Source organism: Anas acuta, chromosome 1, assembly GCF_963932015.1.
Source record: "Anas acuta chromosome 1, bAnaAcu1.1, whole genome shotgun sequence".
NCBI classification, from domain to species: domain Eukaryota; kingdom Metazoa; phylum Chordata; class Aves; order Anseriformes; family Anatidae; genus Anas; species Anas acuta.
The window spans coordinates 166,339,562-166,367,071 of record NC_088979.1 but is presented as its reverse complement, the minus strand read 5'-3'; the positions used below and the strand labels follow the sequence as shown (position 1 = coordinate 166,367,071).

The 27,510-nt window shown below is 35.8% G+C and overlaps 1 protein-coding gene across 4 annotated transcripts in view; it reads left to right on the top strand.

Moving 5' to 3' along the window:
• TRHDE (thyrotropin releasing hormone degrading enzyme) overlaps window positions 1–27,510 on the top strand; it is a 207,080-nt gene that overhangs the window by 60,999 nt on the left and 118,571 nt on the right. For all 4 annotated transcript variants that reach the window (XM_068669186.1, XM_068669185.1, XM_068669184.1 and 1 more), the window contains exons 4-5: window positions 21,161–21,315; window positions 27,196–27,309. In XM_068669186.1, the coding sequence (XP_068525287.1) occupies window positions 21,161–21,315; window positions 27,196–27,309 (269 nt within the window). The remainder of the gene's footprint in view (window positions 1–21,160; window positions 21,316–27,195; window positions 27,310–27,510) is intronic.

Genomic DNA, 27,510 nt, shown 5'->3' with positions numbered 1-27,510 from the left:
GGAAGAAAATTAACTCTGTTCTAACTGAAACCAGGACAGTTTTACATTATTTTTTGGAAATAAGTTAAAATATTTATTTTAAGGCATGCTATATAAAATGTATGTACTTTTTTTTTTTTTTTTTTCTACCACAGAAAATATATCCTGACTTGGTAAAGGAATGGGTGAATTATCTGCAAACAAATTTCTGTTTAGCATTTGGGATCAATAACCACCACTGGTTTGTAAGCAGGAAAGAAAGTGTGTAAATAGGAAAGACTGAACCTAGACCTTATGTGGTAACTTATTGGTTTGAGTAAAACCAATTTTGAGTCCTTTTGACTTAGTGTCATATCTTAAGCCTGGAGCAGAAAGGAGAAAAAAGTCAGTGAAAAAGGGCTCCTGTTAATCAAGGGAAGGTCTGACAATATAGATATGACATTGTAACCTATTTCCTCCTAGGACAACTGGCTACTTAAAAAACATTAAAGACAAAATCCAGATTTCCTACTTTAGGCACTTAAATTAGATGTCACAACTCAGGTCCAGAAGTAATAGTAACTGCATCAGTGATGTTTTTCTATTATGTGGGATACTAGAATAATGATGTAAGTGTATATTCTCTAGGTACCAAATACTTTTTCCTTTTCAAACATCTAGTTTCACATCTTTTCCAAATCCACTCAGTTTCTTTCTTCTTTGTGTATTTATAGGTGCCATGGCCAGTGTTACTACAGTGTTACAGGCAGTTCTTTCCTAGAGCTAGGTCTTAGAAAAATTGTGCCGTGGCTGGGTAGGCAGATTCATTTGTAAAACCTGGTGCTTCCCGTTCTCATCAAGGCCAGAACCTTGCAGGCATTGTGAAAAGGAAGAGTCAGATGAATAAAAGCATTCATTTACAGTAGATTATCTGGGACTTTGTAAAGAGATGTAAACCCTCTTGCTTCAGCACATAATACAGCTACTGATTGACAGGGACGGAAGGGCAGAAGGGAGAGAGAAGCTGGCAAATGAAAAAAAGGGAAAAGCTTTTGATGTGTGTATTTTTTTTTCTGTTCTTTTTTAACAACTGTTCATTCGGAGGGGTGCTACTCACTGAAGCATTTGGGTAAAGCAATATTCAAGGTGATGATGAATAGCAGTTTCCAGTTCTAGGTGCAAAGTCAGCTTAAGGTATCTTTTAAGGTAGTACTGTGTCCTTCCAGACAGGAGTAGGATCAGTTTGTCCAAAACTCAAAGTGACCTGAACAAGCTTGAGAAGTGGGCCCATGTGAACCTAATGAGGTTCAACAAGTATAAGTGCAGGGTGCTGCACCTGGGTCAGGGCACTACCAGACATGATCTGCAGTGCAGGAACAGATGTGGAACTCTTAAGTTCTTTTAGACCTTAGAGACCTAATTGCATCAGTTTACATTTTCTAGGCATGCTTTGCAGGGAAAACAACTACTTAAAAACATCATCAACAACAAAAAACCCTACCACTAACAATGGAGAGGAAAAAACAAACAAAAAACACAAAAAACAAACAACCCACACCAAACACAAGTGTTAGTGGGAATCTTTCTTCTTTGGCTTACTGACTAGCTTTGTTGACAAAGTACTCGTGTTACCTCCAGGTTGTTGCTGTAAGCTGAAAGCCACTGGCAATTCTGTATGTTAGGGAATTAAACTGTTTAAAAAGAAAGAAAGGAAAAAAGAAAGGGAGAGAGGGAAAAATGGAGGGTTTCCTAGAGGGATGTTTTAAAATGCTATCACCATGCTTTGCACCTACTGAGAAAGTAGGATTTAAGCTATGCTCAGTTCCCTATAGCTACTTGTTGTAGTACCTGTTTTGGCAGCCCCTGAGCAAGCAGCATGGAGCAGCTTTGATTCTTTCTTTTCCCCTCCTTCCCATCTGTTGCTTCTCTCTGTATGTAGGTGTGCCAGCCAGCCTGTGCTGGGAGTGAGATTGAGCAAAGGTTTCTCCACAAATGCTGCAGGAGCCCGAGATGTGTATAATTGCCATTATCTATGATACCCCAAGTCAGGCAGCAGCAGAGGATGAATGCAAACAGAGCAAGGCCTCTTGCACTGGTATGAGCAGGTTCCTGATCCTGAAAGTTTCTTGCAATATCCTTTTAAGTCATTAAGAGCCTCAGTTTTCTCTGAGGCTTGTACCTCTCAGGAATCAGACTTAGGGTTACAGTTACAGGTAACTGTATATATATAATTATTATTATTATTTTAATATATATAATATATATTTTTATATATAAATAATAATTAAAAAAAAATATATTTTTTTCCAATATATGCCACATTAGAACTAATGTCAGGCTAACAGCAAAAATGTATAAAAATGTATAGAGACTATTTTATCTTTTGTTTGTTTGTTTTAAATTATTAAGCCTTTTTCTACCAAAGCTGAGAGCGGAACAGCAGTGAGGTTTGTGCCAATTCAAGGATTCTGCCTTTCCTGTGAGTGGTATGGGTGACCAGAGACTATGAGAGATGTGACACTTCCTTCATCAGCTACATACTCTCAAATTTGAAGTGTGACTATGAAATTCTTGTAACAAATGAATCTAAAGGATGAATCTAAAGGTTTTATTCAATTCTTAGTACCTTTTTGCAGGAGAATGACTTTGGGAATGAAGTTTTCTTTCCTGTTTACAGGAGTTTAGAAAGCTAGTTGATATGCTGACTATTAAGCATTTATGAAGCTATGTTGCATAAACACAGCTCCAAGTTTGGCTGGACCTTTCAGCAAGGAAGATGGAACTTTTTCTTTTTTTCTTTTTTTTTTTTCTGTTCTAACATTTCCCCCTGAGTGTTTCTGTAAAATGGATGAAAACAGTAACATCCTTTTGAATTCCCCTGTTTTCTGGAGAAAAGGAGGCTATCAACAAGGGAAAGTATATTTTGCAACACTGAAATGATTTGAAATTATTCTGAGGGATGGAATTAAAAATTAACTCTTTCTTTCCCTTCTTTCTAGTATCCCTTATTTTTATCCAGAACTGTTTTCTCTTTGAGAGCATGAACTATATTATTATGGGAGCTCTTCACATAGTTTATTAAAGGGAAAATTGTAAATGAAGTCACATGCAGAAGATTGTCAAGTCAGGTACTACTAGTGATGGTCATTGAAAGTGGTAGAAGATTGGATTAAAACAGATAAAATACTTTTTTCTTTTTTTTCTTTAATAGTCACTAGTAAAGTACAGAATAGAATTTTTGATTAATTTGCTTCGATATAAGATCAGAAGGAAGTTTCCATATTTCTATTTAGATACTGAAACTGATATTGTAGTTACTCCAGATTTAATTTTTAACATTTTCATGGTATTGGTAGTGTCTTCTCTTCTAACACTGTCTTTGCTGGTTGCTGGAAGTTCAAATGGCACTTTTTATGTATTTGTTTATCTCTGAATGTACCTCTGCTTGATATACTTGTGAAATAAAAAAGAAATGAACAGCTCTTGTACTTTCCAAAACTGTCATGCTAAAATAAATCACAAGCATAATTTGAGAAACTTGTCAAACCATAATTAGGATTAGTTTTATTGAGGACTGTTGTGGTGGTTACTAAGCAAAAGATAGAACATAATTAATGACAACCACTTCAAGTCACCTCATATTATATGCCTTTTAACTGTTGATTTATTGATGCAAAATTACAATGAGAAGGCAATGCCTGCCAGTTCAGCATATTTGGGTGAGCCATTCAATCACCTCCAACACATTTCCTATGTGGGCTGGCAGAAACAGCTCTGCATCAAGGGGCTTCACTGCCAAGAGAAGATAGATGTAGCCTGGAACGGTGCAGGCAAATACTGCTTTGTCAAGTATGTGCTAATTTGGTGCCTTTCCTAAGCACCCTGGCTTAGTCCCTTCTACTTCAACTGCAATGAGCTTTGTTCATACAGCTATGCAGAACTTTGATGTAAAGAGTCAGGAAAAAGTGCATTGCAACTGGATTATTCTTTTAGACTCATTATAGTGCAAGGTAGAAGAAAGATTTTTGATCCTGTTTCAACCAAAATAACCTACAGATGCCTGCAAATCCAGTAGTCCACTGAGGGGAAAAAAAAAAAAGTAGACCTAAACAGAGTATGAAGTCCAGGAAATGGCAGGTAATTAAATTTTTATGTTGGTGTGTAGCCTTCAATCTCAAATCTGATTTTATATATATGTATCTGTAGCTTTCTGATATCCTGTGCTGGAAGAAGAGTGAGGGATAGAAAATTACAGACCTACTTGAAAGAAACCAACTGAATGAATTGAACCTTCAATTACAGATAACTACTTAATAGCTGTTTAATCCAGAAGAAACCACAAAACACCTCTAAACTGTTTGCAATCTACTTTAAACCTTTAGTGCGATTTGCAAATTTTTCAAAAGTCGCAAAGAAAGTGGGGAAGACGAAGAAATCTAAATCTTCGTTGTATCTGGAAATGTATTAAAGTTTTCCATATGAGCCTGGTAAGCTTGTCATAGTTTATCCTATAAACTAAATAAGTGTATCCTATAGACTAATAAGAAAAATACTATTGATGCATGCCATTGTAACCTAGGCAAAAGTTCCTGGCATGACAGTATCAGACACTACCAGAGCAGAAAGCATGGTGTGTTAGCAGGGCAGCAAAAAGATGCAATTACTGTTGCTGTGGAAGAAAGGCTGATAAACTTTTACATAGGAGACTATTTCAGGTGTATGAATGATTACATAGAATCATTCAGGGGAAAAGACCTCTAAGATCACCTAATCCAACCTTTAACCTAGCATTAAAGCCCGCCACTAAACCATGTTACGTGTTCCTTGAAGACCTCCAAGGATGATGACTCCACTTCCCTGGGCAGCCTATTTCAATGTCACACAACCCTTTCAGTAAAGAAATTTCTACTAATATCCAGCCTAATTCTCCCCTGGTGCAACTTCAGGCTGTTTCCCCTTGTCTTATCACTAGGTTCTTGGGAGAAGAGCCTAATCCTTGCCTTACTATAGCCTCCTTTAAGGTTAATGCACGGTAATGTCTCTGCTGAGCCTCCTTTTCTCTAGGTTAAACAACCCCAGTTCCCTCAGCTGCTTCTGGTAAGACTTGTTTTCTAGGCCATTTACGTATGTGTACATTTGCACACGTGTGGCTGAATAAGTGACCTTCTTCCTCCTTCCTCTCAACCTCAATTGAAACTTGCTCCAAGAAATGTTCATTCATCAATCCTGAGTGCATGCATCCTGTATCATAAGTGGTGCCAAGTTCACAGGGACAGTGACATAAAGTTTTGTTACAAAATAATCCTTTACATGTGCTAAGACTTCATAAAAAGATCTTGTCCTCAACAGCAGAAGCTGTCATCAAAAAGGTGGCAAAAATTCAGGGCAGCAAAGGAAAGTGGTCTGAGTCCAACCTGGTGGGAGAAAGCCTACTGAGGACCGATAACACCATTACTTTTCTTTCTTGTGGAAGGATAGAATGTTCATTCTTTTTCTTCATTTTTCTCTTCAGTTTCTGTCAGCACCCAAACATTAAATGTGGAAATATACCTGATGATGTGAAAGCCAGCAGTCTGATATGGGCAAAAAGAAAATAAAGGGTTTTGATCAAGAGGGAAGAATCATTAAAATGCTAGAAAATGGGAGGAGTTAACAAGTGAGCTAGAAGAGAGATGCTGGAATTCACAATGAGAGTTATGGTGAGGCTAAAACATCTGGAAAAGCTTGGATTTTCTGCAGGCAAAGTGAAGAAATCATTGCAGAGATTAGGTACCTGGACATGTTCCATTAACGGATTTCAGCAGTACTATTCTGATCAGATTGCGTCTGGATAAAAGTCAAGACATTTCTTTGACTGCAAAGAAACACTTCAATAGATGGAATCTCTAGGAAGAACAGCCTTTTCCACTGTCAGAGTGACTTCTGTTGTATGGCCTAAGTAGCTAAATGTGAGATCTTTGAGCCTCGAGTTCCTTGTATTTCTTCACTAATTGCTAGAATGTATTTCTATAAATCCATGCATTTCTGTAGATTATGCAATCACAGAATTGTAGGGGTTGGAAGGGACCTCAAGAAATCATCGGGTCTAACCCCCCTGCCAAAGCAGGTTCCCTAGAGCAGGTTGCCCAGGTAAGCATCCGGATGGTCCTTGCATAACTCTAGAGAAGGAGATTCCACAACCTCCCTGGGCAGCCTGTTCCAGTGCTCTGTCACCGATGCAACTCAATGCATGCAACTAATTAATTGTTTGAACATTTGTTTTCAAACGAAGCTAATCTATACGTTTTCTATGCAAAATAATTCATTCGAATTAATGAAAGAATATATATGGAAAAACGTGAGTATCTAGGACATTAAATACCAAAGGAATGAATGTGCTCTTTAGGATGTTAAAATGATGGTAGGGACAGCTAATCTTTTCTCTGATGCTTCCAAAATTTTTCACTGACTACTTAAAGTGCAGAAGTTTGAAAGGGCAAGTTATAACTTCTTGTTCAAACACTGTCAAGCATCTTATTCCATTCACTGAAATTTGTGTTGTCACTGCAACACTGAATATTCACTTGTAAAAGAAGTAGCAATTCACTGTATACGGCTATGACAAGAGACAAAAGTGCCTTATGATAAATATATATATGTATTTTTTTTTGTGCTGGTAGGATAGCTGGTTTTCTCGAAGCCCCTCGTACTTGTCTCTGTGGATGACTATCTTTGGTCATCACTGTAATAATAACCATGAGCTGAAATCAAGCTGAACTCCCTGGCAGAGCAGACAGCAAGGATTGTACAGATATCATGTATGTTAATGCAAAGTGCAGTGCCTTATCTGTCATCTTTGAAGAAGAATGCATTGCACTTCTTTTAAACAGGTATTGAAGCACTGAGGAATTAAAGAAAAAAAAAAAAAAAGGAATATCCATAAAGAACTAGTCTCAGTTGTGGATTTTTATGCCAGATAGCCAGAGGAGGTTCAGCACCTTTGAAAGTATTAAACAAAACCAGCCCTGCTTGTTTTAGCTCTGTCTGAAATGCAGACGGAGGCAAAAAAAAAATCAATGTTTGCTAAATGAGAGAGAAAAAAAATGTCTTTAAGAGTAAAATATCTCCTTTGGAAGTGTATAAATAATAGCATAAAAAAAAAAAAAACAAACTAAATTGTCTTCCTATAGAGATACTATAAGATGCCTTTAATCAGGTAAAACTGAGATAAGGAGATAGCTCCTCCAACAATATCATTGTTTCATTTAAAACATAGAATTTGTAATGCTTGCACCAAGACAGAATCCCCCAATTGCCCTTTGTTTTTCTTCATCCTCCTTTGTTTCTCTCATTTGCGTTCCTAGTGAAGTACTAGGCTTTGATCTTCCACATGCTTAATCATTTGCTTTAAGCAAGTCCTTAGTTCTATTAAATCTGAATTACATTTGAACCAATGCTGTTATACACTGTTCCAGCATTGAAAAGGGACTAGGAAGCATGTGATTCAAGGGTTATAAAATCCTCATCCCAGACCAGTTGTTCTTTTGTGCCTGGTCTTCATTTTAATTCAAGATAAATTACTGTAGTTAATATTTCCTCCATAAAATAAAAAAAATAATAAAAAAAAAATCAAAACTCACCAAATCTCAAACCAACAGTTTCTTGGATATGTTACATTCACTCTTTTGTGTCTTATGCAAAACACATGGTGGCTTTTAGGTATTGAGTTATCTCAGCTACTTCTTGTCTTAATCTCTGTGCTTTTCTGAGGAATGTTTGGCAAAAGTCCCATATGTTAAGGCATTTGTGAAACGGTAGGACTAAAATTGGAAGACATGATGAGGGAATCATATGACAGCATGTGAGTGAGTCTTTCTGCTATATCTGTCCTCCAGTTCTCCTTCCTCTCATTTTCTTTACATCTTTGAGATTCCCAGTTTTTGAATAACTGTGAGATAACATTGGCTTCTCCCCTATAGCTTACCATGGTTTTCCTACCAATGTACTTCCTTCTTTTTGTACTAGTGCCAATACACTAGTAAATTCAAGGAAGTCAGGGAGAAAGTTTCTTCTCTTTAAGTTCTGAAACTTAACTTTGATATCTATGGTGGCTTGTTATTATGTTTTAAATTCTATTTTAATTCTTCTTCTGTATATCTTATGTCAATGGGTTGCAGTTGTGCTGACAGATGGAATTTGTAGTTTCAGAAGAGCCTTAATGATACCATGATCAGAATATTTTTGTGATAAATTGTCTCCATGTGTTAATATAATATGATATAATGGCTGCATGGGAATGTATGTGGCCTCCCAGAGATTATGCCTGTTTGAACACTTGCCTTTGTGACTTTCATGGAAAGACTTGGGGTCACACTGTAAAAGGACAATGATCTGCTTACTGTCATTTTCTTGAAGATGTAGCAAGTTATTCTCTCTCTTCCCTAATAGATTTTGCAATACTTTTGTTGTGCAAGTCATTCTTATGTTTTATGAAAAGAAAGGCCTCTATGCTCTTTCATAGTCTTCATTACTGATAGTCAAACATTACTGATGCAGCAAAATCTTTAATTGAATTCTTTCTCTTTTAAGTGGAATGATCACAAACTGTTTTTTCTGTAAATAATAATGAAGCAAGATGGTATGGAAAAATTACGATTCTGAAAGAAAAACATCTTCATAAAGGAAACTTTAAAATGAAGTTATATTATTTTAATGTAAATTATTCATAGGTTATCAAGTTTAGATGAGGTTTGTGAACCTAATTTTGTTATGCTTCTTTAATATAACTTTAATATAACTTTAATGTTTAAATCTATGATGCAGGGAATGAAAAAGGGGAACTCAGGGAAACCATTGTGATTTCTGTATAATTGGAAAAGTTTATGTATTCAGTGGGCTACTACTGTTGAGAGCAGACATTTTTCTCTAAGACTTTGTAACTCAGTGGTATGACATTGGATGTAGACAAGATTGTATTTTGACAAGTAATGCTCCCTTAGGAGAATAACATGCCACACCTATTTTAATGTCTTCCTTGTTGCTAATAAAAGGACTGATCAGGAGGGTTCTCAAATTTTGTTATTTGGTAGTTGTTGGTGGTCTTACTGAATTTCTGTGTGCTTTACCTTCACTTTACTCACATTTATTTTTTTTATGGTTTCTTTTGCTAGTCAGTCTTATTTGCCAGCTTTTTCTTCAACATCTTTGATGCAGATGTGGTCATTGCATTTTCTTTGTCACTACCTTTTCTATACAGGCAATTTGCTCTCAAATACAATGCCACCATGTAAAGCCATTCCTTCAGTAATAGTGTAATTCCAAGGTGTTACTGATTCCCAGAGTTCCAAAAACTGCCCTGCAGCTGTTGTGGCTACATAAAGCTATTAAGAAAGGCAGAATGCAGGAATGTCTAAAGTGTTGGCATCTCTTATTAATAATCAAGCAGTTGCTGAACTATTTCAGCAAAGAAGTTATTTCAATACCTCATAAACCTTCAGGTCTCTCTTTCAACTCTTTGTGCTTGAGCAGTGGAAAAGATGTGATTTTTCACAGGTTTTAGGTTTCCTCTTGTTCTATGCATTGAAGATACAGAAAACCTTATTGGAATGAGTCTGAGGAAATGCAAATGTGTCCTAACAAGGTGTTTTCAAGTGCAATTAAATCATGTATTCAAACTTAAGCCTCTATTCTCTTTATGCATTCACTTGCTCCCTCTTCATCTCCTGCTTGTATTTGTAGTCCCTTTGGCAAAATTTCCTCACCTTCCAAGTCCTTACTGATCAGATGTCCCAGCCAAATTTTATCATTTCATTGTCTGTTTTCTCATTTTGCCCATCTGTTTCTCATCTGTTTCACCCAGGTCTCTCAAACCTTCTGCACATTTTCCTGCTGCATTTCTTTGTGCTGTGCCATGGTATTTCATTTCCATCACCACTGAATCTTTGTTTCTTCAAAAGTGATTCAGTCTTTTGTAGCTCATGCTAGTGCTTTTCTGGTGTTCCAAGCTACCTTCTCAAGCTCTTTGTTTATCACTTTGAAATTTGTGAAACACAAAATACCAAAGTAGGAATAGCTTCTTTGTCTGAGGTTCTTATAATTGCTGAGTACAGAAAAAAATAATTTTGTTTGGACCTTACAGAAGGTCCTTGTTCACTGTCCAAAGCAGCATTCTGACTAAAACATGCACAGTAACAGAAAGATGTTTTATAGCAAAAATACTATAAAAGTGAACAAAAAGCTGTAAAGTTTTCAGAGTGAAAATGAGATTTCAAACATAAAGTACTCTTTCTTGAAATTTGAATTCTGATTGTAAGTTGTAATGGATTTTTGGAGGCCTGACTGACCTTTGTTCTTTCACGCTGACTTAAATTAGAAATAATATTAATTATTATACTATATTAACAGCTTACTGTTGTAGTTGAACTTTTAAAGAATATCAGACTACTAAACTTGGAAAGGTAATTTGCTAAAACCCATAAAATAGAGACTGTAGAAGTGCACTATCAGTTTTGGGTAAGTAGTTATATCTTCTTGTGGTGCTGGAAAAAAATGAAGTTTTATTTATTTTTAGTTTAGTTCAATGACTTGTTCAACTTGGAGCTGAAAAAAATGGAAAGCTGACTCTCCTGTTTCAATTTATATTGAAGAACTAAATATGAGAGGGTGAGACTTATTAGTTCAGAAATCAAGAAGGACATGCTAACTGCAGAAATGTGTTTAATTTGTACTCTGTAAATAGCAGCAATGGATGATATATCAACCGAATGGCTGTATTGTAACTCCAAATGTAGGTAATTCTGCATTACAAATTATTAGATGTCAAAGCTAAATATTGCTTTATTTGTTATAGTGGTCTTATACCTGGGTCTTTATAGTTGTGCCTGGCTTGACCTCCCTCCAAGTCTGTTTCCTTGTCAAGAGCTCAGCAATATTGTGTTTGTGCATCTGGAATCAGTTCCCCAAAAGGGAATGTTGAACTGGAGGATCGTGCTAGAAGAGAGAGGTCAAGAGAAGAGGACCATGGCTACAAATTGCTGCACCAACTTGTGCTGAAGTCTTTAGCTTGGGGTGGAGTTCCTGTGGGTCAGGGCTCAGCCCTTGGAAAATGAAGTTGCTATGAAGAAAGAGTCTACAGATGAGTGAAAAAGAGAGACCCTGGCTCCACTTGAATCCTTGTTCAAGTACGCTTTTTTCTTCCCTAACAGATTTAATACTTCTTTGGTCCTGTTTTAACAATCAGTACGGTGGAAGTTTAATGTTTCTGATTGCACTTTAGCTAATAAATTGATGCATTTTAAGTGAACACAGGATTATTTTGTTTCTCATGCCTAAGATTATACTTAACATTGTTTTATTAAACTCTTGGCAAGAATGCTGCTTTCCTGCATTTTAAATTTAATTCTCATTTCCATTTAAAGCCATGTGAAGTGTTAATCTGTAAAACTTGATACCCTGTCTAAGCCATTACAAGATAAATGAATAACCTTTTCAAATGGCATCTGCCAGAATTTTGCATATTCATCTAATAGAAATATTTGACATCAATGGTCTTTCAAAGTATCTTTCCTTATAGGCAGTAAGAAAAGTTCCATTTTTACATGGGTTCTTGCTTATATAAAAGCAAGGGAAGACACCCTGTTTTATGTTGTCTTACTTGTTAGATCCTGTAGTTTTCTTACTGTGCTCTCTGATTTCAAGGGCAATGAGGTTGCAGTGGGGATCAGTCACTGTAAACCCACTGCTGTCCCAAAGTGCTTCATAACTGTTTGTATATGGGGGCTCTTAGTAGTCAGTAATGAGCTGAATACATTTTATTCTATTTAGATCTTTGTATAATGTAGATAGAGATTGATATGGAATGTAAGCTCCAGTGGAAGTTGCATTATACACTGAAAAATGCAAATGAATTCCCAAAGGGAAGGGGAAATGTTTTTATCCCCTCATTGAAGTTGTTGAAGTAAGAAGCTGCTTACCAGCCAGTTTAGAATGGAAGATAATTTCTAGTCTATCAAACAGATATTTGCATATCTGAGGAACAAGTACGTTTAAGGAGAATGGACAGACTGTGTCTTGGAAATGGGGGAAATAGAAGGAGTTAGAATGAGAGATTAAGTCTGTTTAGATCCCAGGAACTTTTCAAAGTTGAGATTGGCTGAAAGCCTGTTGTGGTTTAACCAAGGAAGATGCAGGAATGTGAAGATCTCAGAGTGACAGGAGGAAAGCACCTGAGAGAAGTGTGAAGAGATGAATTTCTTACGGAAGTAAGCTGTAGCTCTTGCAGCTGAATTCTCAGACCAGGGCTCCTGATTAATTTTTCAGTGTTAGGGAAAACATGAAACATAAGGTATGCACAAGGATTGGAACCACAATTGTCTGCTTGTTGGTGCCAACAGAGTATAGATTACTGGAAATACAGTAAGTATAGATTTTGTCTTTTATTTTGTGGTAACTTTCATAAGCATTTATTACAGTGTTGTCTGTTTTGAAAATTATCGATAAACATTGTTACCTGCTTTTAATCTTAATTTGACTTAAGTTTGATTTAAGGGAATTTACAAGGCATATTTTATGCAGAAGTGTAACAATGCCATATCCCAGGGAATTTGAGTATCATAAAAGTACCCAGGAAATACTTTTAGGAGTTGGTGTTGCCATCATCATCCCCTTTATCAACAGCACATACTCACTCCATCGATGAAGTGATTTAATCCATCACCTTTCCAATATTTCTTCCCCTGCACTGATCACTAGTCTCACTTGTCTGGACTGTCACTGTGTGTGCAGCTCTGATGTTCTCTCTGAGCTCTGTATGATTTTCTGTCTCTGGTTTCTCTTCTGGTGGGATATTGGATTATCAATCTTATTCACTGTGTCAGAGATCTGTCTTATCTTTATTCTGGGCTGGATGGCTCCTGTTGATGGCAGGCTCTGCTTTTCCTTATTTCTGAGTCTCCCAGTAGTCTGTCTTTGAAGTCCTCGTCCCAGAGTCTGTCACAACCTCTTCTGTTCTCAGCTGTTATTAGCTCCTTGCCACACTTCATTAGTATAGTTCAGTTTGTATCAGTCAGCAGCTTGTGTGTTTTCTTTTGTAACTTCAGATTAAAAACTTCTAGAGTTTCATTTTTATATGGATCGCAGTATCCTTCAATTTTTTTGTAATACATTTTTGTGTTTCGGTTCTATTCTTTGAGTTAATTGAAACTGTTAAACATATCAAGTGTATCTGAAACCACAACTGTCAGAAATAAGGCTACTTTTTTACTATTATCTTTCTCTTCACTAGTACCTGTACCTATTGCTTCCAGGTGCAGAATGAAGTGCTATTTAAATCTCTTCCCATTGTTTTCAGCACTTAAATTTTCAGCCCTGATGGAGGTTTCAGCTACCCTACTTTTCCACCCTGCTAATTTCTTTGCCTTCCTCCACCAGGGAAGTGACATTTCTTCGAGGTTTGGGTCCTAACACTGCAAGAGCTGATGGAAATCTACATTAACTATGTAGAGAAGGTTGTTCTTTTTCTGACAGAATGTCATACTCCTGTTTTTTACTGTGATTTTGCATGTACCGTGGGTAACAGAGCACACAGCACATTGGTGGCAGCCTGCATCCATGCTGCTTTGAAACAGAATGAACGAATACATTTACTTAGTTAAATATCTCCAGGATATCTAAGTGCACCAAGAAATTCAGCTTTGACTTTCACATTTGGGTCCTACCAGTTCATCGGCTTGTTCCTTTGAGCCATTTATAACAGTGAATGTGTATTCTGCCATAAGACTTAGGGTAAGTGGATGCATGCTCATACATGCTGTTTTTTATAAGAAATGTCTTCTAGCAATTTCTTTAACTCTTATACTAACAAATCAGCAAGAGGACGGAAAATATTTCTGTTAAGATAGTGAGAATTTATCCTTATGAAATATTATCTAAAGAATTTTTGTAAGAATGTAAGGCAAGTTTTATTTTTGAGCTTAGAATAAGCAGCAAGACCAAAGTACCAAAATCAGTATCTCAGGAGCTATCTTTGATAAGTAGTGAGTTTTTGTTCCAGGACAGTCCATTCTTATTTCTTCATCTTCCTCTGGAGGAGAGGAGAAGAGAAATGACACACATTATCCACAAAAACATTGCCTTCAGATGTAGTGAGTATGGCCAGCTATATTGCAATTTTCTCTCCAAGTGGAATATTGTCATACATATTTTTGAGAAAATGGTAATGCAAGACACCTGCATGTCTTCCCCAAATCCTATTTCTACCTTTTCTATTAAAATGTGCCTATTGCCTGTGAATATCATCTCACTTTAAAGCAAACATGAGAAATAAACTGGATTTACAGCGTGCTACTAGTGAAAACATTCATGTCTTTATTACTGTGATGCAAATCAGTTTTATGTCATTTAAGGCAGATGAAAAGATTTATTTTACCTAATTGTTATAATTCTTAAGCAGTATGGATTTCTGGAGTTTTCTCTGTGTTTGCACCTTGGTTTTGCAGTGACAGGAATATAGCAATGGCACTTGATCATTTTCTTTGCAGCAGTATTCATTCTGGAAGTGTTCAGTAATCAGCAGTGTGTTGTTTTCAGCTATAGAGTCCTCATGCTCTATTAACTGTGGTGTTAGGAAAATGGCTATTGGCAATTTTCCATCATGTCAATGCTTTTTGTATTCACGTTAGAAATGGTATATATGAACGCAACAGAAATATTTCTCTCTCTTTTTTTTTCCCTCTCTCCAAATATTTTGGTGTTGAGAATAGGAATGTATTTATTCTGTTCATATCTGGTGTACTAGCATTGTGACTTAGAGAAACAGAAAACAGTTTATTTCAGCCCATCTCTCAGTTTGTTCTGTGTAACTCTTCTCCAGTGTATGTCTGAGAAAAGTTTAGAATACCCATATCTAACCGAGGGCCAGAGAATTAAAAAAGGTTATATAAGAAGACACCATTGTGTTTTTCCTTACTGGAAACTTCGTGAAAGATTTTTTTGTCCTTGTTTGTTTTTGTGCAGCAATTCATAATGATCTGTCCAGGTATTATTTAAAAGAAAGGCACTATTCATGTAGAGATCGATACAACCAAGATGATACATAATTCAGTCTCAATGGGCCATTGCATTCATTTTTCATTTCAACATTGAACCATTTGATACACCTTGAAATAACAAAGCAATGATCTATAAATTGGGGTTATGAAAATTGAAAGCAATTTAATAATATGCATGTCAAATAAAATCAACGGGTTTCTATTTTATTTTCTTAAACTGTAAACTAGCCATTACCCAGTGTTAAGGCTCCATTGCTTGAAAAAATAACAGTTTTTCTTTTTATACTGCTGCTTATTCTTTCCTTCTCTCCCACATATTTTTTCCCTCTTGGAACCTTCAGTATTCACATTGCATTAAACATCTGCTATTCATATCAACCGCTCTGGAAAATCCATCCATTGTTTATGTCAGTTAATGTTAAGTAATACTTTGTACAGCAATAAGAAGCAATAAAAAAAACCAGCAATAAACTGCTGTGTGTCAGTGATTTCTCCTCAGGGTCTGCAACAAACCATTTGATTTGACTGAAATAATGGCAAACAGGTTTAGACCTTTGAATTAACTCTGTAAGCGGAAGTCCATGTGGGCTGGTGTTAGATTTGTAGAAGGACATCAGTGGTGTAGCCCCAGAGATAAAAACTGATGGGTGCCAGAAAAAGCATTTAGGTAAACAGAAATGTTAGTTGAAGTGTTCCCGTGTGAGTGTCATCAGGTGGTTTGTGACTTTTGAGTGTTTGAATACTTCATATATAGTAAGAGAAGGTATAAGAATACTACTGAGTGGTAGTTTAAATAAAAATAATAGTTAAAAAGACAGCTAATTTAGGGTACCTAGTTCCTAAGTGCCCATATAGAGACCGTGAAAGTGGTTCAGTTTGCAGGAAACATGTACTTACTATGAAATCAGCCTCCTAACAGTGTCTCAAACTACACATTCAAATCCATTAGTTGTGTTTTGTTCTGCAGTTGAAGTCAGCTGGAGACCTTCCCGTTGGTTTCAGGGAGATTTCATCTAGCCCTGGGATGGCTTTTCTTTTTTTTTTCTTTTTTCCCCCTCAAAGCCCTTTTAAAGAAGGGGTGAAAGTATATATATATAAGGAAAACTTGATTTTTCCAGCATGACCGTCTCAGTCATATACCAAGAAAACAGTGCAGAAAAGAAAGCTTTTCAGTAGCTAATTTCAATATTTCTTACAAGGGCTATTATCATGAGTTCTTTCTGAGTAACCAATGTGAATATTTCCTTTTAATATCTACTGTTTGGTGTAATGGTTTTTAAGCCAGGCTGCCACTTGTGCCATAAATGTCACAAAAACATTTTTGTCTACATAAATCATTAAGTAGTATTCTGTTTCATAAAAGCATATTCTACTTACTATTAATAAAAGAAATGGCTTTGATTAAAGAATCTAAATGGCAGAAATATAAACCCCTTTAGTAAATAGTTCTTATTTTTGTACAGCATTCATTTAGGATGTTGCACAAGACCTTTAGGGAGATCTAATAGATCTGTTGATTGCAATACACAGTATTAAGAAAGGGCCAAACCATACTTCAGGTTTTCATTTGTCAAGATTAAAATAAACTGATATTAGACATATTTTTTCTTAATTTGTTGGTCACTGCCAAAAAATTGAAATACCTAGTATCAAAAAATCTACATCTGAAATCTTGAAGAAAGCCTCTCTGAAGAAAGGCATGAAAGTAATGTTTGAGATGCATGTAAGTAGATTCAAATTATTTTTAGTGTCATTTTTTGGTAATAAATATAGGGATTAGAAGGGAAAAACATGGAGTTCAGAGTGAACAGTTTATCTTCATGTGCATCCTGATTTTATTAAGGAAAATATATGTGTAAAGATGCTTGTCAGAAAATTGTTGTTTCTTGCTGTATATTCTGATTTAAAATTGCAGTGTTTCAGAGCTCTTAGATTTATGTGGGATACTGATCATATATGATAACAGAGAAAATTTCCTAACTTTTTTCAAACGTAGTTATTTTATTTTATTTTTTATTTTTTTTCCCAGTAGGTGCTTTTTTACCTTCTGCCTTGAGTATGAGAAATTTAATGCTGTTTTATGTCCTGCAGAATCTATCCCTTAGTTATATTTCAACCAGCTGCTAAAACAAAATTACAGTACATCTACAGTAATTGTGTTCATGCATGTGGATGTCTGTCTGTCTGTGTTTATACACACCCTCATATTTGTATGTATAGTAAGGATGTGTGTCTGTTATGCCAGTATCCCCATCAGACTTCAAACTGTTAAAATGAGTAAGATGGTAAAGAAAGTGGGGGAAGGAACCCCAAATTCAGTGTACTCTAAATGAAAGAATTTGATCTTTTGCATTTAATCCTATTCAGTTCTAATCCCGCTCTCATTTAAAGCAAGAATGGTGTCCCCAGTTGCATAGTTTGGGAATTTTTTGAGGGTTTCTGGAAAATACTATAACCAAGTGGGAAAAGAGAAAAAACATGTATTTTTTTTTTTCCAAATTACACAGATTCTAAATTAATAGATAAACAGACTCAAAGTGAATGTGAATTCTCTTTGTAACCAAGTTAGGTGTTGAATTGCTAATTTCTGTTTTGCACTATGATGATACTTGCTAATAATGTCAGGCAATTATATTTTGATGTAAGCTCACATAGTTATGATTCTTTAATTAAATGTTTGGAAGTAAAAGAAGCTGTTGAGCTATGTACAGTTTTTTTAAACCTGAAATGTTGAAAAATGAGATTCACAGAGGAACAGATTTCAGAAACATCCAAATATATTTGAATAATTGTATCAGTATTGTGTATTAGTTTGAAGTTCCAACACCTTCTTGTCATGATGGCTTTTCTGGTGATTTTATTTTAGCTGTATAGTTTTTACTCCATAGTCATGAATTTAGTTTCTGTGAAGGCCAAGAGGTGGAAACCCTCTATTATTCCAGTGGTACATAGGAACTCTCTGCACTGCTGTATCAGGAAATCTCAAGTAACAGTTTTATGATATATGAGGATATTATTCTCTGCAAGCAATAACAAGCACTTCTATTTCCCCAGCAATATCTACATAATCAAACATTCACAAGTGCTTTACAAAGAATTTAATTAAATAGTGTGCAGAGTAATTGGATGCAGCAAGCACACAAGCTGTTATACATTCAGTAGTTCACATTTTTGCAGTTAATGCAGAATGCTTTTGAGCAGTACAATGTTGTGAATGATATTTCTATCAAAACATGCATTATCACTCCCTCCTTTTGCACATTGGTCCTCAAAAATTACTCTAAAACCTTAATGTCTGTAACCTGCAGGAGCATCAGATACCTTCCTCAGCTCTCTAATAAACAGAGAGAAATAAAAATTCCTTTGCTGAGGCTTGAACATCAAACATCATTCCTCTGAAATCAAACATTTTGATTCCCCAGATAACACTATAGATTCTTGTGTCTTTCACCACAAAGCCAGGTATATTTGTTTTTTTTCTTTTAAAGTAGTAGAAATCTGGGGAGCCATCAAGATCAACCACCGAAGAATTTTGTTTCTAAAGTAACACTAAGACTGGAGATTCTGAATTTAGACATGAACAATGAGAACAAAAGGATTTCTCATTTTGTAATAACAAGAATGTTCAGAGTCTAATCTGTCAGTTGCTGGAGATTAAGAAAGTCTCCTCTTTGGCATGATAGTGCATTAGCTGAGGCATGAGAGGAATTTCAAGGCTTGCAAATCAACGGGTCTGTGCTGGAAGAAAGTGATTTAGAATATTTCTCTGCTGTTGTCTACCTGGAAGGCAGCTAGCCATCCATCAGATTGGAAGGTTTTATAGATATGTCAGTGCTATAAAGCATCCATCTAAACCAGCAGACCAATACCAATGAAACAAATACTGAAAGACAGTCTGTAATTAGCCTATAAAAGTGTTTAGGTAGAGGCAAACTCCATTCTTGAGTAGTACAAGACCTCACCCCAGTTTCCTGGTGTTAAAGTTATTCCAGTTTATTACTGGCTGACAGTAACAAAATGTGTCTGTTGCAACTGTTAAGAAAGACCAAAAAAACTAAAAATGAAAGCAAAAGAAAAAAAGGAAGTGAAAGGATCAGTGAAAATATGAAATAGTTTTTCTTTCATGGTAGTTTTATTTCAGTGTCACTTTGCTGATTTGAGGGAATTGCTGAAAACTTAGTTGGTGCAGATTAGAAGAGAATCAGTCTCTGCACTTTATTTATTTATTTATTTATTTTATTTGTTTATTTATAGAGGTAAGAATGAGAAAGATCACTGTTTAATGAAGAATTTGCTATTAACTTCAGTGATTTAATCCAGTATCTTTTGTGTCCTCTTCTTTTTATCCTTATCCCTTCCCTGTATAGCAGACAGATTTTTTTTCATGTTCGTTACAACAAATTGCAGTTATTCTAAAAAATTAGTATGTTTCAAGCTTGAACTGAAGAAGAAAAGGAAAGCATGTAATTTTGAATTTGCTGGCATATCTAATCTTGAGCACCATGCTTTGGATTTTTGCTTTGCTTTCTTTAATTAGGCTCTTGTTCTAATGTCTGCCTTTATATAACATATTTATTCTTTACCCTTTGTAGTATGTATCTGTTTGCAGTTGGGATATTTTCAGTTTGCTTGTATTTGGAAGTAGCTGCTAGAATCTCTCTGCGCCTCCACTTGAGGGCTGTGATTTTTTTTTTTTTAGATTTTTTTTTTTATTTTGCTTCTTGCAACAGGCCCTTGTTGGGAGTGCTGGAATATATCCATGTTCTGCATCTATTCCTGATATTTCAGTGGCAACTTCCTGTGAATCCTGAAGGAGAGCTCCTGCTGTCAGGTTGTTCTCCAAGCCAATTCTACCACATGTATCAGCAACCCCAAACAAAGTTAGGAGATGTGTCTGCTGTAATAGAATTGCTGCTTATAAGCAGGTCAGAATTTTTCTTCCTCAGGTGGATAAGTCAACCCAGTGACCATTCATCCCACACAGTGAAGCATTACCTAGATCTACTTGTGTTAATTATGAATGAACTAGCTTTGAAGCAGTGTAGCCAAATGAAAGGAGTGCGACAGCCAGGCTAATTAATTAAGAGGCCAGGCTAATTAGTTCAACTGAAAGGAGCACCATGCTGATGTGACATTATAGCTTCCAGAATTCTGGCTGATTTGTACATGGGTTGCACTGGGCTTCTTACAGAGGTACAAGCTGTTTCTAGGCTCTTTCAGGTATTTTGCTGTGGAATAGCACTGCATATTTGTTTATTCCTTATGTATGTATTTACTGTAAGAACAGATTTATCTCCAGGCTGATGGTCAATTTGAGTTCCTTCTTAGCCTTTTCCAGTAAGATTTTTCTAGCATGTGGCTAGGCATTGGAATATTGTATTGTTGAACCTCTTGCCAGTGAGAGAAATTCCCCACCACTCTTTTATTTTTTACTTTTTAATAAGCTGAAGGACCTCCCGTCTTCTTCCTAACTTCTAAAAAGTAATATTTTACCACTTTTTGAATACTAGGCTGAAGCAATACTTCCAAGTTTGCATGTATCACCATGGTTCCAGCCTTTAGAGCTGAGAGGTGTTTGTTAGCAGTCCCATCCTCAGAAGATGTGTGCTAGCAATATTGCATACTGAAAGATTCCTTGTTTTGCAAGAACTGGTGGTTCCGAACAGCTTGCCATCTTTCTGACTGTTGTGAAACAGCATTTCTTCAGTGCTCCCCTTGATGTTATCCTTACATACAGTTTGACTTGTATGATGTTCATAAAGGAGTCACTCTAATGAAAAGATAAACGATACTTTCGGTAAAAGTCTGTGTTACTGCATTGATTATGGTAGAGTAAACATAAGAAGTGGTATCAAACTCAAAAGTAAATCGACAACCAGGTATTTTAAAACAAGCCAGATTCTGTATGGAGACCTTCTATTAGAAATACTAAATACTGTGTTACAGCAGTAATGTAGTAATCCTTAAATATGTTTGAACAGATAGTGATATAAGAACAAAAATAATTTTATTAATGTTTCATAAATAATACTGTTAGAGAGCTGAAATTAACAGTTATGTTTTTACATATATGTTATTTAAAATATTTTCTAATTATAGTTTATGGCCTTACCTACAACAGCTCCTCAGCACAGTAGCTCCCACAAGCAGTTAACATATATTTTCTCTATTTCCAGATCTGTTAGCTGTGCCTAAACATCCATATGCTGCTATGGAGAACTGGGGACTGAGTGTTTTTGTGGAACAAAGGATACTGCTAGATCCAAGCATTTCTTCTATATCATACCTGCTGGATGTCACCATGGTCATTGTACATGAGCTATGTCATCAGGTATTATAGGTGTTCAGATATTTGGTATTAATGTCAGAAACCATGCTTTACTTTTCCAAGCTGAAAATTCATTTGCACAGGCAGGTGCAACTTTTGTTGTGATTGTAGTCCAAATAATACTGGGACTTGTAAGATACCTCACTAAAATGCAGAAACTAGGAGGAGTCAGAATGGAGATAAAAAAGAAAATTAGTAGTAATGAACAACTTGCCTATCTTCTGTGCCACTATATTCTTTGCTTCAGAGTGTGTTGTTTAGACTATACACATTGATAACTGTAGAAAATGATTTATTGCAGAACTATAGCAGATTCACGCTGAGTTTCATGTTCATGTCAAAAAATGTTTTGGTTGAAATCAATTTGTTAGTCTTACTCGTCTTACCCTTCTTCCATCACATATACACATACTTTCTTTTCCTTTCTTTTTATTTTTTTTAACATTTGGTATTAACCCTCTCTTCACTCATGGATAATTGAGTCTTTGTATGTACAGAAATCTTTGTATCAATAAGAAAACTTTGTAATAAACTCATATTATTATAATTTACAATTCTTCCATCTTCTTATCTCCAACTAAACACATTATGAGTGTCTAGTAATATTGAGTCGAAGGCAAATTTTATTGAAGAAATGTGCTAGAGGGCCAGGAAACCCTTTCTTGCACTCATAACAGGCATAATCATAGCCTTCAGGTTAAAACGAATGAAATCCTACTGTGTAATCAGCATGGCTTACATCTGTGACTTTACACAGTATTCTTTAAAAGGCAATGCAAATTCTTAACACTTTCTGCAAATGAAAAGTACCACATAGAAGGGAGCCTTTGTAATAGAGTTCTGGTAGATGAACCTGGAAATAATAATGTTTGGTTCATATTCATGTTTCACGTTAAATCTGTGGATGAATATTAAGTCCTCATCTAAAACATGACATTTTTATTGATAGTTATTGCTGGTTTGTTCTCAGTGTGAACATCTTATTTTGTTATATGCTCTTTATTGTGCAGTACAATAGAATAGTGCACCATTCAGCCAGAAAAATCACAGTGCCTTGGGAATCAGGTGTGGAAAACACATATTAGGTCATCAAGTCCCAGCTCCTGGTAGAAATACCTTATTCCATGTAGTGTGTTTTTCTAGTGCTGGGTTCAGCGTTCCTGATTACAGGGTTTCTGACACTTCTCTCAGAACCTTTTCAATGGCTGATTAAATTTGGTGGTCAATAACTTTTCCCTTGCATCATTCAGCTTAAGTTTTAGTTTTTCTGAAGTCAATCCATTACTTCCAGTTATTCTTTGCAGTGCTTTAGTAATTTCTTCTCTTTCCAAAGCTTTTTATGCTTTATATGTGGACAGTTACCACATCAGTAACTTGCCAAATTTATCTGATTCTCATTGAAACAGATTCTTACTCAGCCTTTTTCACATCATTTTGGGAATATCAGAGGATATTGAAGTGGGTGAAAACCGTATTTGAGTTTATTTTAGGGAAGCTGTGTGCTCTTAAGTGACCTTAGAAGTGCAAATGAGAAGTTTTACTTGGTGTCCCTGTTCATAGTAATCCCAGTGCTGTTCGTGTAATTAGTATCTTCCTTCATTTATGTTGCTGCTGTTTCTGTTTCAGTACCATACTGGAGAAACAGATATGATAGAAAATACTTAAGTGGAAGAAATATTATTTCTGCTCTAGATGCAGAATTGAATCACAGAGAATATGAATTGTTCATCTGCAAATAAAGTTTAAGGGGAGAATCCCTCCTAAATAACATGCTGTAAAACACCAACACTGCCAACTCAGTATTGTCTTTATTTAGCCAGTTTTCTGCTTTTATCTTACCATACCCATAAGCCTCTCAAGGAATCTTTAAGTCTGGCTGACATAGAGCAGAAGCTATAAATGATATTAACTTAGCTGAAAGTGTACTGAACTGAGGCGAGGTTGGGTTCAGGATGTATTACCTCTGCTGCTTCTCTACTGCATTTTTATCCTTGTTTGCTGTGCATAGCATAGTCTGCTAATTTTGGGTGGCACGGGAATATGCCTTCCCTTTATTCATTTTTACATGTTAAATGACAGAGATTAAGCAAAATCACTACTGGCATAGTGAAAAGTACATTCTACATCTCAAGCTTTACTTTTTATTTATTTTTAAATTTAAGAGCAACAGGAACTCCACTGAAATACATTTTTTTCCCTTTTAAAAAAACTGTATCATTGCCTGTTTCATCACAGAGTGCCCCCTGATTTTAAACCCATAACTTGGAAACATACAGCACATATCTTAGTGTAGTACCTAACTGTCCTATATGAGACCCTTGTTGCTTAGGGTAACACAGCAAATCTTTTACCAGTGGTGTACCCAAGATTAGAAGAATTGGATGAATGTTAAGAATTGGGATTGTTAGCTTTAGATATGACTGTAAAATTGGTATTCTCAAACCTGTTGGGCATCAGTGCTTGAGTGCTTTTAGTGGTGGACTGCAGTGTTCAAACAGAGAAGACAGCATCACAGAAGAACAAAGAAATTCTGTGGTTGTCAAAATACAGGTACAAAGCATATAAGAAAGAATTTTATGCCTGATTTCTTCACAGGTGACTTTGTAATGCTTGACTAGATTGTTATTTTAGGAACATGTTTTAGGAAGGATCAATTAAAGTTGCACAGATAGTTTTAGTTTTGTCATTTTTAGGTTATTAGTGCTTGATATTACAGCTTGAGTGTTCTTTTAGACAATTTCACATATTTAATTAAAAATTAATAATTGGCAAAAGGAGTGTTTCAGCATAAAAGCTTTCCCTCCAAGCCCCAGAACACGAATGAGATATTAGTCAATACACGCGTATTTATAGCATCTTAAGTTAATAGCTCCAAATAATTACCATAATTTATTAAAATAGTTCTGTTATAGCAGCAATCCATTTTATTTGCATATCACAGATCAGTTCCACCTACAGCCTTTGAAGAAAGAGTCATTTGAATGATGTTTTTGTTAGTTCTCCCACTTGAGCACAAAACCTACGTTAAACACACATGAATGCATAGGGAAAGGTAAAAATTCCCAAACCATATTTTAAAAATTAATTTGTAAAGAAAGAACATAGGAAGGAATACCTTTTCTTTGTGTCTGTAATGAGGATAAAAGCCTTCTATGAACACAATATCTGAGGGAAACGAGCAATTTATTTAATCAATACATTTAAATTCATTTTTCTTTCCAAAATGGAAAAAAAAATCTTCACTCAGGGCAAATAGCATCCCTCTTCAAATACACAAATAAATAAATAAGCAATTACTTAAATGAAAGACTTAATTTAGTGTTTTCCTTTCAGACGTGTAACACCTAGGAAGATAATAGAGCATTTCTGCTTGAAAATTGGGCTTCATTAATTGCAGTCTCTGGTTCTGCTCCAACTCTGAAATATAATAGTATTCAAGTCTATTTAGAAAAATTCCCTACATTTTCACATTGGTATCATATGCTGTTTTAATACTTGTAAAAATATTTTTTCTTTTAGATAGATGATTAAATGAAAACTTTTAATTGTGTCATTACTAAATAAATATAGTCAACTCATAGAGGAATATAAGAAATCCTCTGTTGTGGCATCATAAATTGTGAATACAACAAAATTAATATTTTCCATTTCTAGATAAGAAGCAGGAACAGCTATGTTCCTGCTTAAATCAGATGTATTTTAATCTAACATAATTCACTGTTTTATTAAAAAAAAAAAAATGATTATTTTGAGTTACAAGAATGTGTATCGTGAACTTTGTAACTTCTATTTTTTAAATCTCTCTCTGTACACTTGTAGCATACCCTGTCTGTTACTGGTTTCATATTTGTTCAGCAGTCCTCTTGTAATTCAAGAAATAAACACTGTGATATTGTGTAGCCTGTTTATCATTAGAAATTATTTACTCAAGCTATTCTAGTATAAATAGTACTTTCATATTACTCTGGTAGTATGTTACTCCAACTTTTCAATTTGTGGGAAGTGCGTTATATATATATGAATGCATTTCCATTAGTTCTTTATCTTTTCAAGTAAATGGTCTTAAAATGAGGCTCTGTCTGTTTTGGTCCTGTAGAGGGTTAATTTGATAGCCTTCATCTAGATTATGTTCGAGTGTCCATTAAGTTTAGTTTCACTTGCCATGTGAATATGACTTTTGTCAACCCCATCTTCTCTCCCTAAATTCTTCAATTGCTTGTCACAGGCATTCATTTTCATGTTTCGCTTCATTTTTCCTTCAAATCCTATTTACTGAACATTGTGCAGCAATCTGATAATCTCAGTTTCTGTAGTCTGTTCTCTGGAGCTCCTGTTTTCACAAAGGATCTTAGTTGTGGCATTGATCCTCCCTGGGCGCTATTCTCCCTCAACAAAGATGTGCACAGAAGCAAGACCTTTCATTGAGATCCCAGACAAAGCCTTCAAATACGCCAATCATCATAAAAGGAACCTGCTTACTTGGCCAACTCCATGGTTCTTCATTCTCCACTCTCATTAGTGTCAACAGCAGCGCCAGTGCTCTGACATGTCTTTCTCCCCCTGGAATACTTATTTGCTGATCCCTTTCTGTTTATTTTTCAGAGTTTACAAAATTATCTCTTGATTGTGAATTAATCTCTTTTTATTCACATTAAAAAAAATATAGATTTTTTTTTTTTTTTCTGAAACAAGGTTTGGTTTCTGGGAAAACAAACAAACAAAAAAGATTCCACAGAGATTATGAAATAAGTTTTCATGATAATGTGAGTGTTTCTACTCTTACCACTCGTGTTAAGATAGTTCAGGTTGCCCAGGGCCATTCCAGTAATTTGGACAAGGTGGTCCATGAGCAGTGGAACTGATGAAGCCTGATTACCTGTGAACTTTTGGCCTCAGTCCAGTGATGATCCCATCTCTGTCTAAAATCCCTATAAGGGATTTTACCTCACGTCCTCTGTCATGAAGGGTTTATGGCTACAACCCAGCTGTTTGCCCTGTTAACTGCTACTGAGTATGTAATGACTAGCAGGTTCTTGCCTTGCCCTCGTTTTAGGTCCTTCTCTTTTCAGCTGCTGATTTTCATGTAGTTTTGTAGGAGTTATCTTGGAGATCTCTGTCCTTTTCTCTAAATTGAGTTGAAGTCAGTCAGGAAGTTCAAGAGTTACGAGGGGGAATGTGAGTGGCAGTCAGCTTGGGTATGATTCTTTTGGTTACTATTTTAGGTACCCTGCATCTCTGGTTGGTATTAAGAAAGGCTGCACATCCAGGCTGTAGGGCAGTGAACCCTGTATGAAATTTCCTAGGTCTGTTGTAGTTACCTCACATACCCTGGAGCACTCTTTATGTGGCAGCAAGTGCCTGCTTTGAGGCAGCTGTGAGATATGGCAGGATTGCATAAAACAGCTTTCCTTAGGAAACTGGCCATTGACCATCAATAATGTAAATCCTAGCAGGCAGGCCGGCCTTGCAGAGGAAGAAATGTCTGGGATAGGGAGGTTGTGTTCCCAGTTTTTAAAGATTTGCAGTATACATAGTGAAGTTTCCAGGTGATGAATCGGCTTACTTGAGCTAGAAGCATTTTTCTCTCCATTGTCTGTGTTGCTTAAACTGAGATGAGAATACTTTAGAAAACTAAATTAATGCTGTGAATACTCTCTGCAATGCTTCTTTTCCCCTGCTAGCTCTTTTCTAATATTTTACTTAAGTAACTTAGGTGCATCCTGTAAAAAAAGCTTAGTTCATTATTATACGAAAAAAGTTTGGTAAGTTTCAATGGTTGGTATGAATTGAAACTCGTGAAGAATCTGCTCTGTATAAATAAAATGTATGCAAACATTTTCTAATTTTTTTTTTTTTTTTTTTTTAACTGAACTTTCTTTGCAGTGGTTTGGTGACCTTGTGACTCCAGTTTGGTGGGAGGATGTGTGGTTGAAAGAGGGTTTTGCTCACTATTTTGAATTTGTCGGGACAGACTACCTCTACCCAGGATGGAACATGGTATGTTTGTTTTATTTCATTAATTTTGAAACTCCACAGAAAGGTTTCTCTCCTGTTATTCTCCTGCTTCTGTTATAGACGGGGACTGCTGAAAAATACCAAATGATGCATGAAAGTATCAGATGTCCAATAAAGCAAAATCACAAGGTGTGAAATAATTTGACAGCATTCCAAAAGTGTAATCTGCAATTTATTACAAAA